Genomic DNA, 14,004 nt, shown 5'->3' with positions numbered 1-14,004 from the left:
TTCTGAATACTTCTTTATAACAAACGAGCCCCTCATTTCATGGCAGCACTTGTGTGAGGCCAAAAAAAGAACGGTATCGATGGGACACCAATAATATATATATCAAAGAAAGGTATTACAAAGATGCTGATGTATGTATATATGTATGTATATATATATATATATATATATATAGAGAGAGAGAGAGAGAGAGAGAGGGAGGGAAAAAAATCATTTGTGTAGGTGTTCAAGAAATTCGAGAAAAAGCATTAAAAACTAAAAGTATGGAAAATTTTGTGCATGGTTGTATTACATAAAAAAAATCTTATCAGCGCAGATAAACAACAAACTAATCTGATGACGTCTGAAAAAAAATCCTCCATTCTTAAATATATAATTAAAACGTATATGTGTAAATATATACACAGTTGCGTAGAGGGGAGACAGGTTTTGAAGCACATAGGTTTATACAAGATAGGGGTAATTTATTTATTTATTTATACATAACTGGGTATATGTTTTGTGTATGTGTATGTATACATGTTCATACATGCAAAACGTAAAACTGATAAAAGTGGTCAAGTTTATGCGTAACAGTTGGACACTAGTCTTGATTGCCTTTTATTGATTACTCACAGATACACATTACACACCACACTTAAATGTCCAGGATCTAAGTGTGTGTGTGCTCGGACTTACGGTTCAATGGCCCAAAACCACACACACACACATACACACAACTCACGGCAATCGATGTACAGACATTAGTGGATAGCCATGTCATACAACAACCATTTTCGTTCGGCGAGGATTGAAGATATGAATATTATTCGCTTCGGGATTGAAACACGATCAACGGAATTCAAACTGTGTGGTTCTGTCTTTTTTTAGAGACAGTCCAACGAGGATCACATCAACCAAGTGTCCTTTTATTTTTTTTGTCTTTTGTTCTTTTTAAGACGGTGGGGTATTATTTGAAGGAGATTTAGCTGTTATTTCGGTTAACTAACACGCTGAGCGACCGTGGTTTCTTCGTTGGTTCGAAACGTATGTAATTGATAGCCGTGGTGTATGCTTTACATTACAGAAATAAGCAGAAAGGTGTGTCCAGATATACACACATTTATTGCAGATTTTAAGTGACGCATAGACATGACAGAACACGGGTATTATATACGAGATTCAACCCAAAATCGCTTGATCAAATTCACACATGCAATATACAATGCCATATTCGTGTGTATACATACATACACGAAAGCGGTCAAGCCGTTTCATATCTATTAAGGAAATATAAGGAAGCATGTATACACAGCTACATATATACTCAGTAAAAAAAAAATCAATCATGGCAGAGGTTATTCACATACATACATACACACAAGGAATCTCAGCCGAGATACGGAAATCCGTGTTAGGACAAGATAGAAGATGGTCAAAAGGCTAGAGTAGAAAGGACGAATGACTATATCAATTAGTAAGGCAATAAAAAAAAACCTGACAAGGCAATAAAAAAAAACCTGACTGGTTTATAGACACACAATGGTGCGTCTTGAGGGAGCGACCACCATGTAAAATTACTAATTCCAGTACTCTGGTGACTAAGCAGTCCAGAACAGAAAGGGATGTACTATTTGAGATATATACATATATATATATATACACCCTCTGACAAACTTCTACATTTATATATATATGTATGTATTTATACATACAACACAACCCACAGGCATACAAGCTTCCATACATGTTCCGGTTTATCGTGTCCAAGAAAAGTGTTCGCTACCATAATTTTAACACGACCAACCACCCAAATTCACACATTTCATACTCAGAGAGGAATATGGGTGCACGTATGTAAATTAGTGCATAGTCTTGTGTGAAACAAGAGCAACCACTAACAATTACAACAGTTTGTACACTATTTTAGTCTATATAGACACTTACACACAGCTTTTTTTCATTTCTTTATACTACCTTCAGAAAAACTGACCGAACACTTTAAAAAACAAGAATCACAGTAGAATAAGCTAGGATAAAGACAGGCTAGGTTATACATATATATATAAATTTACTAAATTTATATATTTACTCAAGTACCCAAAATAACAAGGAGTTTCTACCTCATAAACAGGAGTTACACCACAGTCATTTTGTGATCTTTGCTACCCTGGTATCTATTAACCAATTTATTTTGCCCGAGTTAATTATTAACTAAGAGAAAATAAATATATATATATGTATATATATAGTTGTGTACATTTGTTAGGCAGTTTTTAACATTCTGTTTCAACATTTGTTACAACTACAGGTATAATGCACATATCTATCTACATATCTGGTCTCTTTCTTTCTCTCATATATATATATATATATATATCATAAGATAAATATATATATATATATATACATATATATATATATATATATAATGCGACACACACACACTTGTATGTGGTTAGGTACACAGTATTAGGCCTGGAATTATATATATATATATATATATATATATATATATTATGTAGCTTTCTTGTACAAGATATTTTATACACCCATCTCTATATGTAAGCGGACGAAAACGATCGTGTTGAAGTAAAACAAGGACAAATGGGTGGGTGAACGGGTGTATATGTATGTATGTATATATACATATATCCTTCTCTACTGATACGATGCTTAAGTTAAAGAATGGATTGGTTTATTACAGGACCATTACAAATAACTCTTGCTACATACATGTTCGGTATTCCCTTTTGCAGTAAAAGTATATATATATATATATATATATATATATATATATATATATATGACATACATAAGTAGATATTTAGAAGGATAGAGTAAAAGACATATATTGTATGGTGAAAGAATTAGATTACACAAGGTTGTCACCTAGATATATACTTATATATATATATATATTGGTGACTAAATATCCAAATATATCAATATGTATTTGATGTGCTGTATATATATATATACAACCATATATATATATGCCACATAGGATTATTATATATATATTTCATAGATAGTTGATAATACTTACTCTCTTCTGTTCGTTCCGTTCGTCCACAACACTGCAAGTTTCCATACTGCTCTCCACCGCAGCAAAGTTCTGCGACAACATTTTTTTGGTGTGTGTGTGTGTCTCTTTTTCTGTTCTTTCCGTCTTTGTATATATAAGTGTATAATAGATATAGATATATATATATAGCTCTGTATCTCTATATAAGTATATATAGAGAGATAGATATATATATATATATAAATATACACACACACACTCACACACACACACACATGCCAATATTTCTCCTCGCTATTGTAAGTGTGTGTGTGTATGTGCCCACTGAATTTATGTGTCTATATATATATATATATATAAATATGTATATATTACATATAGATATTTAAATAGCTATCTATCTATATGTGTATATATATATATTTAGATGTGTATATATATATATTACATATAGATGTTTAAATAGCTATCTATCTATATGTATATAGATAGATAGACTGATGTGATATATCAACTGTCGCCTCCCAGTCCAAAGATACAGTTCTGATAAAAAGGGGAAGCCCTTCTTTCGCAAGCGGACGGGCGAGATTGGTGACGTCACTACTATTCAGCTTCAGCAGCAGCAGCAGCTGCTGAGATTGTATTAGTAGTGGTGGTAGTAGTAAAGACAATGGTGGTAGTCACTCCAGTGGTGATAGTGATGGTGGTAGTAGTGGCAGTAGTAAAGTGAAACGTAGTGGTTACGTTCGTAGTGTTGATATCCGTGGTGGTAGCAGTAGTAGGAGGAGTAGTTAAAATAGACGTGGTAGCAATGAGTATAACTGGAAGCGGATGAGGAAAAGGAAGAGGAGACGTTAGAATGGTACGAAACAACCAGTTATTGAGATATCGCGGCGAAATGTTCCATCTGTATGTGTCTGTGAGCAGTATCAGATATAATGTACATGTGCGACACTGAAAATAACCTTTAGATTGATACCTTAAAAAAACACTTATACATACGTATGTACGCATATTCGTATACATGTGTATATGTATGTACGTATATTCATATATATATATATATATGTGTGTATGTACGTATATTCATATATATATATATATATATATATATATATATATATATGCATTTATGTACATATGTATGTACATTCACATGTATGTGTGTATATGAATGTATACGTATGTTTACACTCACAGATATATATGCTTGCCTGTATGTGTGATGGCTACCCAGCTGTGACCGAGGAAAGAGCATCACTGACCATTAGGAACATAGTGCACTCAGACAAAATTACACATTACACACGTGGTTCTACTGATGACTAAAGAGCCCAGCTCTTGATAAACATAGACATCCAAAAATTCTACAGACAAATCTTCTCCCATTTGCTACACTGGCGATGAAGATATGGTGAGAACCTTAACAGACAATGCTCCTTCATATGCAACAGTCAAACACTGGGTAAATGAATTCGAGCATGGCAGGGAGAGTGTGGAAGATAATCCCACACCAGGGAGACCTCCAACTGCAACAACCAAAGACAACATTGACCTTGCTCTTGGTATGATAATGCAAGATCGTCGAATATCATGTCGTCAGACAGCCAAGACACTGGGTATCTCAACTGAAAGAGCAGACAACATTGTGACAAAAGAACTTGGGTTCCCAAAGGTTTCTGCAAAGTGGGTCCCTTGCCTTTTGACTCCTGAACAGAAACACACCACTTTGTCCACGAGCAATCTGGAACTGTTTGAAGCCGATGAAGAGAATTTTCTTGCCCATTTCATTACTACGGACAAAAGTTGAGTTCATCACTACCAGCCTGAAACCAAAGAACAATCAAAGCAGTGGAAGCACACATCTTCTCCCACCCCAAAGAAGGCCAGAGTCATTCCTTCAGCTGGCAAGGTCATGGCGTCAGTTTTTTTGGATTCTCAAGGTGTTTTGCTGATCAATTACCTTGAAAAGGGTCACACCATGACAGGGCTGTATTATTCTCGGCTACTGAAACCCCTTTGAGAAGCAATCAGAAAAAAGGCCAGGAATGCTCACCAGAGGAGTCCTTTTTCATCACAATACTCCAGCCCATACCTCAGTGGTTGCCATGGCAATAATTCATGATTGTGGATACGAACTTGTTCCCCATCTGCCTTATTCGCCAGACTTAGCCCCCTCTAGTCTTGGCTCGTTGCCATTTTGCCAGTGACAATGATGTCAGACGCTGTAGGAAGTTTCTTGGAGTCTCAAACAAAAGAGTTCCTCTACACCAAGATAATGGTGCTTCAGCACCACTGGAGAAAGTGTTCAGCCATCGAGGGGGACTATGTTGAAAAATAAATCATCAGAAGTCTTGTACTATGTTTTGTTTTTGTGAGGCTCAAAACTTTTCATACACCCCTCGTATATATATGCCTGTATATATAATGTGTCTATGTAAATATATATGTGTGTGTATATATATATATATATATATATATATATATAATGTGTATGTATATGCATAACTGGGCCTCTCCTTCATCGTCACAACACCCATCACCACCACCACTACCTATCACTTTCCTAGCTGCAGTTCTTCCTAGGAATCATTTTTCTTACAACCCAGAAGGATTTCACTCACAAGCCCATCCTTCATCCATTAATACTGTTCCCTTCACCCACACTTTCCTTGATCACTATACCCCACTATGCCACCAAATTATCTCACCTCAACCACTACCATATGTCACCCCCTCCTCATACACTTTACTTGCCTCTCTCTTCCCCAGCCGTTCATGCAATTTACCCAACAACATGTCATCTCTCTTTCATCTTTCTCCTGTCTAGTGAATCATCATTACTATTCTGCTGCTCTACACTATCAGACATCCCCTACTCTTCCACTCACTCCTGGCTTCTCTGTCCCTCTATTTCCTACATTTCCCACTTACCTCACACCTTAAAAGTCCATCCTGATACTTCACTATTTTCATTTCTTTTCAGTTCCACTCAATCACTCCTGCTCTCTCTTCTAAAATATGAATAGTCATGAAAATCTTCTTAGCGGCATTTCAACTGTCTTCATGTTCTGAGTTCTAATTCCTCAAGAGTCGACTCTGCTTTTCACACTTTTGGGGGCCGATAAAATAAGTACCAGCTAAGCACTAGGAGGAACGTAATTGACTTGCATTCTCCCTGAAATTGCTGGCCTTGTGCCAAAATTTGAAACTAATATTAGGACATGTGAGTTTCCTCTGAGCATACCAGTTTTGACATGTTAAAAAAATGACTTTATTTTCATGGGTGATTTACATGACCGTTTCAAATGAAATAAAATAGCATTTGCATTTACTTTATCCAGTATTTATATATGATATACTTGGGTTAGAAATATATCCATTTTGGAATTGAATTAAGAAATAAAACATCAATTCTGAACATCTACCAGTATCACAATGCATTAAACACTGGACTGCCACAAAAGTATAGAAAAACAATTTCATTTGTTACATGAAAAATAATCTTTCAAAAGAAATGCAATAATGTTTTATTAAACTGAATATGCCATCATTAAGAACAATTCTGGGACATTTATAGTTACTTTTCAGCCTGGACAATGCTAGGTATTCTGCAAATATGTATGTGTTTATGTATGTATGTAAACATGTAAAGTGATTGGTGTTTCGAAGGGCATCCAGCTGTAAAAACTGTGCCAAAGCAAACCTTGCCAGTGCTGGTGCCACCTACATAGTACCCAGGCCACTCTGTAAATAAAGATGATTTTTGTTGGTACTCCATCGCTTACGATGTCGAGAGTTCCAGTTGATCTGATCAACGGAACAGCCTGCTTTGTGAAATTAACGTGCAAATGGCTGAGCAATCCACAGACACGTGTGCCCTTAACGTAGTTCTCGGGGATATTCAGCGTGACACAGTGTGACAAGGCTGACCCTTTGAATTTCAGGCACAACAGAAACAGGAAGTAAGAGTGAGAGAAAGTTGTGGTGAAAGAGTACAGCAGGGTTCGCCACCATCCCCTGCCGGAGCCTCGTGGAGCTTTAGGTGTTTTCGCTCAATAAACACTCACAACACCCGGTCTGGGAATCGAAACCGCGATCCTATGACCGCAAGTCCGCTGCCCTAACCACTGGGCCATTGCGCCTCCACATATAAAGATGATAATGATGATGATATATATATATATATATATATATATATATATATATATATATATATATATATATATATATATATATATATATATATATATATATATATATATATATATATATATATATATATATATATATATATACACACACATAAGCATGGCTATGTGATTAAGAAGCTGCTTCCCAACCATGTTGTTTCATTTCCACTCCTACTGTGTGGCACCTTTGGCAAATGTCTTCCCCTGGCCAACCAAAGCCTTGTGAGTGGATTTGATAGATAAAAAGTAAAAAGAAGGCCATTGTATTTGTATATATAAATGTGTTTGTGTGTGTGTGTGTGTATGCATGTGTGCATGTGCACACACTTATGTCTTGACAGGAGGAAATATTATCTTACTTGGAAAAACACGAGGGTTGGCAACAGGAAGGGGATCTGAACATAGAAAGTCAGCTTTAACAAATATGATCTGTTTTTCAATGCAAACATGGAAAAGCAGATGTTAAATTGGGTGATGATGACAGTGGTGGTGGTGACGATCATTATGATGATGATGATGATGATGATATTACAACTGTAATAATTCGATGAATTGGTATAATGTGCATTTGTCAGTGACATGATTAAATCATTAATAAACATTTAATTTATGCACAAAACAGCATGTATTCGGAAACCTAATTAAGTAGTTAAACTATAATTTAATCCTGTCATTGTGGAGTTTTAAACTGATGTAAAAACATCTTGTTCTTCCTACATTCAGAGAAGAATTAATTAGATTGCCAATTGCTATTTAAATTTCTGACAAATTAGAACTTAGCTGCCATTGATAGAACAGGTTGCAGGGATGGCTGTGTGGTTAAGAAGCTTGCTTTGCAGCCCTGTGGTTTGAGGTTCAGTTCAATTGTGCAGCACCATTGGCAAGTGTCTTCTACTATAGCCTGGGGCTGACCAGTGCCTTGTGAGTGAATTGGGTAGACACATTTGTTTTTGTACATAAACATTTCTTGAAATGTGTATGTGTGTGTGTGTGTGTGTGTATTAATGAAGAGTTATGCCTAATACAGCATGTATCAGGAAACTTATGATAAATTTAAAGTAGTTAAACTACTAACATATTTGATATGTATGTTTGCGAATATGTATATATGGAACTATGTATGCATATATGTGTGTGTGTATATACATATGTATCTATCTATCTATCTATCTATCTATCTATATATATATATATATAATATATAATAATAATAATAATATTAGGGAGAAGATTCAAAATTACAGGTAAAAACTCAATTAAAATCAATTTATTAAAAATTAAAATTAAATTAAGTTTCACAGTATAAAATATATATAAATATATAGTTTTAGGGAAAAGAACCAAGGTTCATGAACTCATCAATGAAAATCCAGTCACATATAGAAAAATTAATGAGTAAAACCACAATAAATAAGTATAATATAATACAAAGTAAATATCATAAGATAAAGATAATATATATATATACACACACACATATATATAGTATAAAGGATCATAGGTAAGGCCAGAACAATGCAATGTAAATGCAAGGCAATTCACAAGAAAAATATGTATTCAATATTTCGGGATTATGACCCCATTTTCAAGAAATTAACGAATGTTGTCGATGAGCATGTATGGAGTGGACATGTGCTATAGCAACACTTTTCCGTGCATGTCCACACCACACACGCTCACACACATACACATTGGCAATATTCATTAATTTTTTTGAAAATGGGGTCATAACCTCGAAATATTGAATACAAGGTAAGTCTACATTAATTCATATTTTTGTTTTCTTGTGATTTGCCTTGCATTTACTTTGCATTGTTCTGACCTTACCCACAATCCTTTATACAATATATTCTACACAATGCTTCAAAGTAATTATTACATATATATATATATATATGTTTATAATGGAGCCGCTTGAAATCGTCATACTGCATCATTACTTGATATCCTGTTGCATTGTTCAATTAAATAGAGCCATTTGAAATGGTTGTACTGCATCATTACTTGATATCCTGTTGCTTATTTTGATTATATATATATATATATATATATACATATATATACATATATATATATATATAATCTACTTATATATAAGTAATTATACCTTTTCAATGTATAAAACAATGTATGTGTGTACATATGCATATTCCAAGTAATAGGCCACAGGTTTTCACCTAAGTAGCTGAACTTCTTCATAAGGGCACATCTTTTCATAAGTAAATGTTACAGGCTACATTACTTTTGCTAATATTTATCCTATATTCCATATTCTTTGAAAAACCAGGAATATTGCATACCCACAAGCACTGTAACAGACACTGGGAAAATTTACTGATTCAAAAAAATAATTAATTTAGAGTAATTATGTAAATTAGTACATCATTTTTAAAGAACATAATTTTTCCTTGAAAATGCAAACAATGTAAACATAAAATTTTATCTTAAGTTCTGTTTTATGTTTGTTATTCTTTTTACATTTAACTTTTATGCAATTTTTTATGAAAATCATTTCGAATCATCTTCAGCAATTCTGGATGAATCAACATTTCCAGACCACCTGAAGTTTTTCAGCATCTTCAAAAAATTAATTCCAAATATTGCTGATTCATGGATTGTATTTATTTTAGGGATCAATAAACCTGACCAAGGTCTGTTACTGCAGCGGTTTGTGTGTGTGTGATTATTTAGTTTTATTTCAAGATTTCTTGCCAATAAAGAAAGAACCAGATTCTAACCTAGATCCAAGGTTCCTTCATTAGAATTTCAACAACATCAGCAGGTTCTAGCAAATATTCTTCTTACCCCACTGAATGGGTAACTCATAAATGATGTCCTATCTGAATTTCAATGTGGCTTCTGATCTGGTAGAGGGACAATGGATATGATTTTTCACAGCAAGACAGGTGCAAGAGAAGTGCTATGAGCAGAATATGGATCTTGTCCAGGTAGTCATTGATTTAACAAGGCCTTTGATACTGTAAATAGGGCCTTTCTATGGAAAATACTTGGTAAACTTGGATGTCCAGATCACTTTGTATCTATAATTAAATCATTTCATGATGAGATGGAGGCTTGAGTCAATGTTGGTGGTGACATGGCGGGACCCATTCCTGTAGAGAATGGTGTCAAGCAGGGTAACATTCTTGCCCCAGCTCTCTTTTCTTTGTACTCTGCTGCTGCTTTTACTCATGCTTTTGATAAGGTTAGCTCTCTGGGAATATATGTCAGATATCGATCTTCTGGCTGTCTCTTTAATCTGCACTGATTTGCTGCCAATTCAAAAGTTTTCCAGTATCTTATTTGTGACCTTTATACAGATGACTGTGACTTAGTCACTCATACAGTGGACGGCATGCAACTACTAATGAATCGTATTTCTGCTTCTTGCAAGGCATTTGGACTCAGCATTAGCCTGGACAAGATTGTTGTAATGTTCCAGCCTGCACCAGGAAATCCATATGTGGAACCAGCTATCTTGGTTGAAGGAAGAATACTGAAAATGGTAGAAAAGTTTGTCTACCTGGGCAGCACACTCAGCCGTTCTTGCTCCTTGGATGATGAAGTATCTTTCAGGCTGCAGACAGCAACTGATTCCTTCCAGTCTCTTCAGTCTCATGTCTGGTCCCAGCATGGCCTCACAAGGCAAACAAAAATTGTTGTGTACCATGCATGTGTACTGACATAACTCCTTTACTCAAGTGAGACATGGACTCTTTACAAACACATTTAATACATCCTATTCTTCTCTTGTTATGTCTCACCCTAAACAATTTGTTCAATCCCATGTTCACATTGGGGGGGGGGGGCTTCAAAAATATCTTTCTTGACTAAGTTTATCCGAAAGATATCACCTGATAAAAATTGAAGTTGATATGATTAGTCAAGTCATCTCTTCCCCGTGGTAAAATTTTATTTTTTAAATTGGATAAATTTTTATAAACATTTAAATATATTGGAAGCTCTTGGGTTTTGAGGACCAAACACAAGGAATCTTGAATACCCTCTAATAACTGAGAAAATGTGGGGTTTTTTTTAACGTTTGAAAAATGTGTTTGTCATGATTTGATTAAATATCTTCAGGTAATTGTTTTGTAAGCCGGCTGATCGCCAACCACGAGTTCACGAGATTTTTTTTTTATTAATCTTTTTACATTCCTAGAACGGCCTCTGCACATCTGAATATGCAAACTGCTTACACGTTCTCTTCGAGGCATTGTATTACTAGCCTACAAATACATTGTTACGTCTAACGTCATTATAAAAGCATCACCACACCGAACCTGCCAGCTGTTTTACCTCTTGCTACTAGACCCACCAAATGCAACTAAATTCCCTCCCCCCCCTCGCTACTTTTATTGCGTCTTACACCCCAGAGACCGCAATAAAGTACTTTTAACATTATTTCTTCCCAGAGCTGCAACTTCAGAAATTCTCTCCCACCCATGTTTTTAGCAGTCATCGACCTGCAGATATTCCAAACTGAACGTCACCCGAATCGATTTTACTGGTTCGTGAGGGTGGGGACGTAAATGTCTTTGACGCTTCTTTTGAGTAACCTATATATTTTTTTTTTGTCTTAATAACGACATTTTCGAAATTTTCTTTCTCCCAAAATTCCTTTAACTGCATGCTTCGTTGAATAAAAATATTTTGTGCGCGTGTTTTTGTTAGACTATGAAGTAACATTGGGAGAGACTTAAGATATTCGTTATGATCTGTTGAAGTCGAAAGATGAAATCGTTTAGCGGCTATTGAGTTATGTCCCTTCATTTATCGCCTCTCTTTTGTTTTGTTTTGATTTCATGTCAGTTTCGTCTCTTTGCTTCTCGCGTTGTCTCTGAACCGGGTTCGTCTGTTTTCAAATAAAGGAAACATCTCAAGATGGTAGTGTTTACAGATCTGGGTGTTACGTGGAAAGAAGATACACCTGTCGACGACAAAATTAGGCGTTTAATTAAATGTAAGCTTTAATTTTCTTATCATAAACATTGATCTTAGTTGTGAAATATTGTGTCTCGTTCAATTAGCATAACGTCGCACGTGTTTAATTTGAATGGTGACCTAAAAGTTTCGCCTAGAACCAGTCGTATTTACTGATTTATGCCTTAAATGGAAAGAAGATAAACCTTGATAAATTTTGACGACAAAATAGCTTGATTATGTGCAAGTTTTGTTTTTCTTTCCATGAACATGGATCTTAGTTCTGTCCCAGTATTTAATCTTTCGCACATGTGAAAATTGGCCGGAATTTAAGTTTCACCAAGAAAACTAGATAAAAGCGACTATTTTCTTAATCAATGAATAATGTATGTTTTGAAGCAGAAAATTTCAAGTAATTTCAGTACCGGGGACCTAGGGCTACAGAATCCAAAATATTCGGCGAAGGTAAAGTATACGCACACTGGGGGCTTAGGGTTAAGGGTTACGCCGAAAACGGGTGGTGCGCGTATTCTTTACCTCTGCCAAATATTCTCCCAAGTTTAAGATAGCAGTGAATGATTTGAGGAAGAAAGTGGGGTAAATTTTTTGAGTAAACCCGCACGATTTTCACTAAGGTAAAAAGAAAAAAAAAAGAAAACTTGGATTTTTCGCGTGGAATCAAGTACCCCGACCTAATATGCTGGAAATCCCTTATTTTGGTTCGGAAAAAAAGGTGGAGGGCTCCCCCCCTCTTTCCGAACCAAAATAAGGGATTTGCAGCATATTAGGAGGTCAGGGTACTTGATTCTACGCAAAAAAATCCGAGTTTTTTTTCTTTTCCTTAGTAAAAATCGTGCTGGTGAAAAAAAATCAATGAGGGAGGGGGGGGGGGGGGTCCGAGGCTTCCACCTCACCCCACCCCGTTTCTGCAGCTTTGAGTCTCTTCTCCATGACTCCTTATCATCCAAGACTCACATCCATACGTTAGCATCGACCAGATTTAGTCTAACACCATATATATTTATTCATTTATTTATTCAAGGATGGTCTGTTCTGCACAATTAAATACAGCCAATCTCTCTCTCTCTAATAACTGCCACAAGTAAAAATTTTTAAAAAAACATTCTGATGTCAATACGTCCAATTAAAAATTCTTCAAGGCTATGCCCCAGCATGGCCACAATCTAATGACAGAAACAAGTAAAAGGCAAAAAAAAAAAGAAAATTAGGAGAGTGGGTGTTTTGTCCACTTTCAGTAGCAGAGCAAGTACTTGGTGACCCTGTCAGTGCAGGCGCTACTTAAAAGCACTCAGTCCACACTGTGAAGCGGTTAGCATTTGGAAGGACATCCAGCTGTAAAAAACCTTGCCAAAACTGACCTCGCCTGTGCTTGTGCCACGTAAAAATGCACTGAGTCCACTCTGCTGAGTGGTTGGTGTTAGAAAGGGCATCCGGCTGTAAAAATCCTGCCAAAACAGTTACAGAAGTCAGGTGTAGGGTTCTACCTGGCCAGCTCTTGTCAAACTGTCCCACCAATGCCAGCATGGAAGGCAGACGTTAAACAACGACTGCGGTGGCGAAAGAATAACCAATTTATTGCAGATAAATTTTTGACAGCAAAATCTTATATGGACTTCTAAGGGCCATATGGATCCTTGTTGAGAAACACTAGGTTATATAATGGTACTAGTGGTGATGGTGAATGTATGAGGACAGGGAACGGTACAGAACTATGTGGTCAGTGTGTGTGTGTGTGTGTATTATCTGGATGGGAACATCCAGTGGTGGGTGGTGTGGTATATATTGTGGTGGAAGTTTGTTGTTGTTGGCACTCCGTCGCTTACGACGACGAGGGTTCCAGTTGATCCGATCAACAGAACA

At 35.9% G+C, this 14,004-nt stretch overlaps 2 protein-coding genes across 5 annotated transcripts in view; one reads left to right on the top strand and one right to left on the bottom strand.

Annotated features, from left to right (window-relative positions):
- LOC106884274 (F-box/WD repeat-containing protein 1A) overlaps positions 1-3,662 on the bottom strand; it is a 109,196-nt gene extending 105,534 nt beyond the window's left edge. Inside the window, exon 1 of one of the 4 annotated variants that reach the window (XM_014935565.3) lies at positions 3,029-3,662. In XM_014935565.3, coding sequence (XP_014791051.1) covers positions 3,029-3,109 — 81 coding nt within the window. In that variant the 5' untranslated portion in view covers positions 3,110-3,662. The remainder of the gene's footprint in view (positions 1-3,028) is intronic. The other 3 variants (XM_014935563.3, XM_014935566.3, XM_014935564.3) reach the window with 3 other exon arrangements.
- Positions 3,663-11,994: 8,332 nt separating this feature from the next.
- The window catches only part of LOC106884283 (ribonuclease P protein subunit p30), a 33,055-nt gene continuing 31,045 nt past the window's right edge, over positions 11,995-14,004 (top strand). The window contains exon 1 of the mRNA XM_014935583.3: positions 11,995-12,163. Within this exon, the coding sequence (XP_014791069.1) occupies positions 12,085-12,163 (79 nt within the window). The 5' untranslated portion in view covers positions 11,995-12,084. The remainder of the gene's footprint in view (positions 12,164-14,004) is intronic.

The sequence above is a fragment of the Octopus bimaculoides genome, chromosome 14, assembly GCF_046866305.1.
Source record: "Octopus bimaculoides isolate indiv1 chromosome 14, ASM4686630v1, whole genome shotgun sequence".
NCBI classification, from domain to species: domain Eukaryota; kingdom Metazoa; phylum Mollusca; class Cephalopoda; order Octopoda; family Octopodidae; genus Octopus; species Octopus bimaculoides.
Note: the sequence above shows the minus strand (reverse complement) of the source record. Positions and strands in the feature narration are given on the sequence as shown.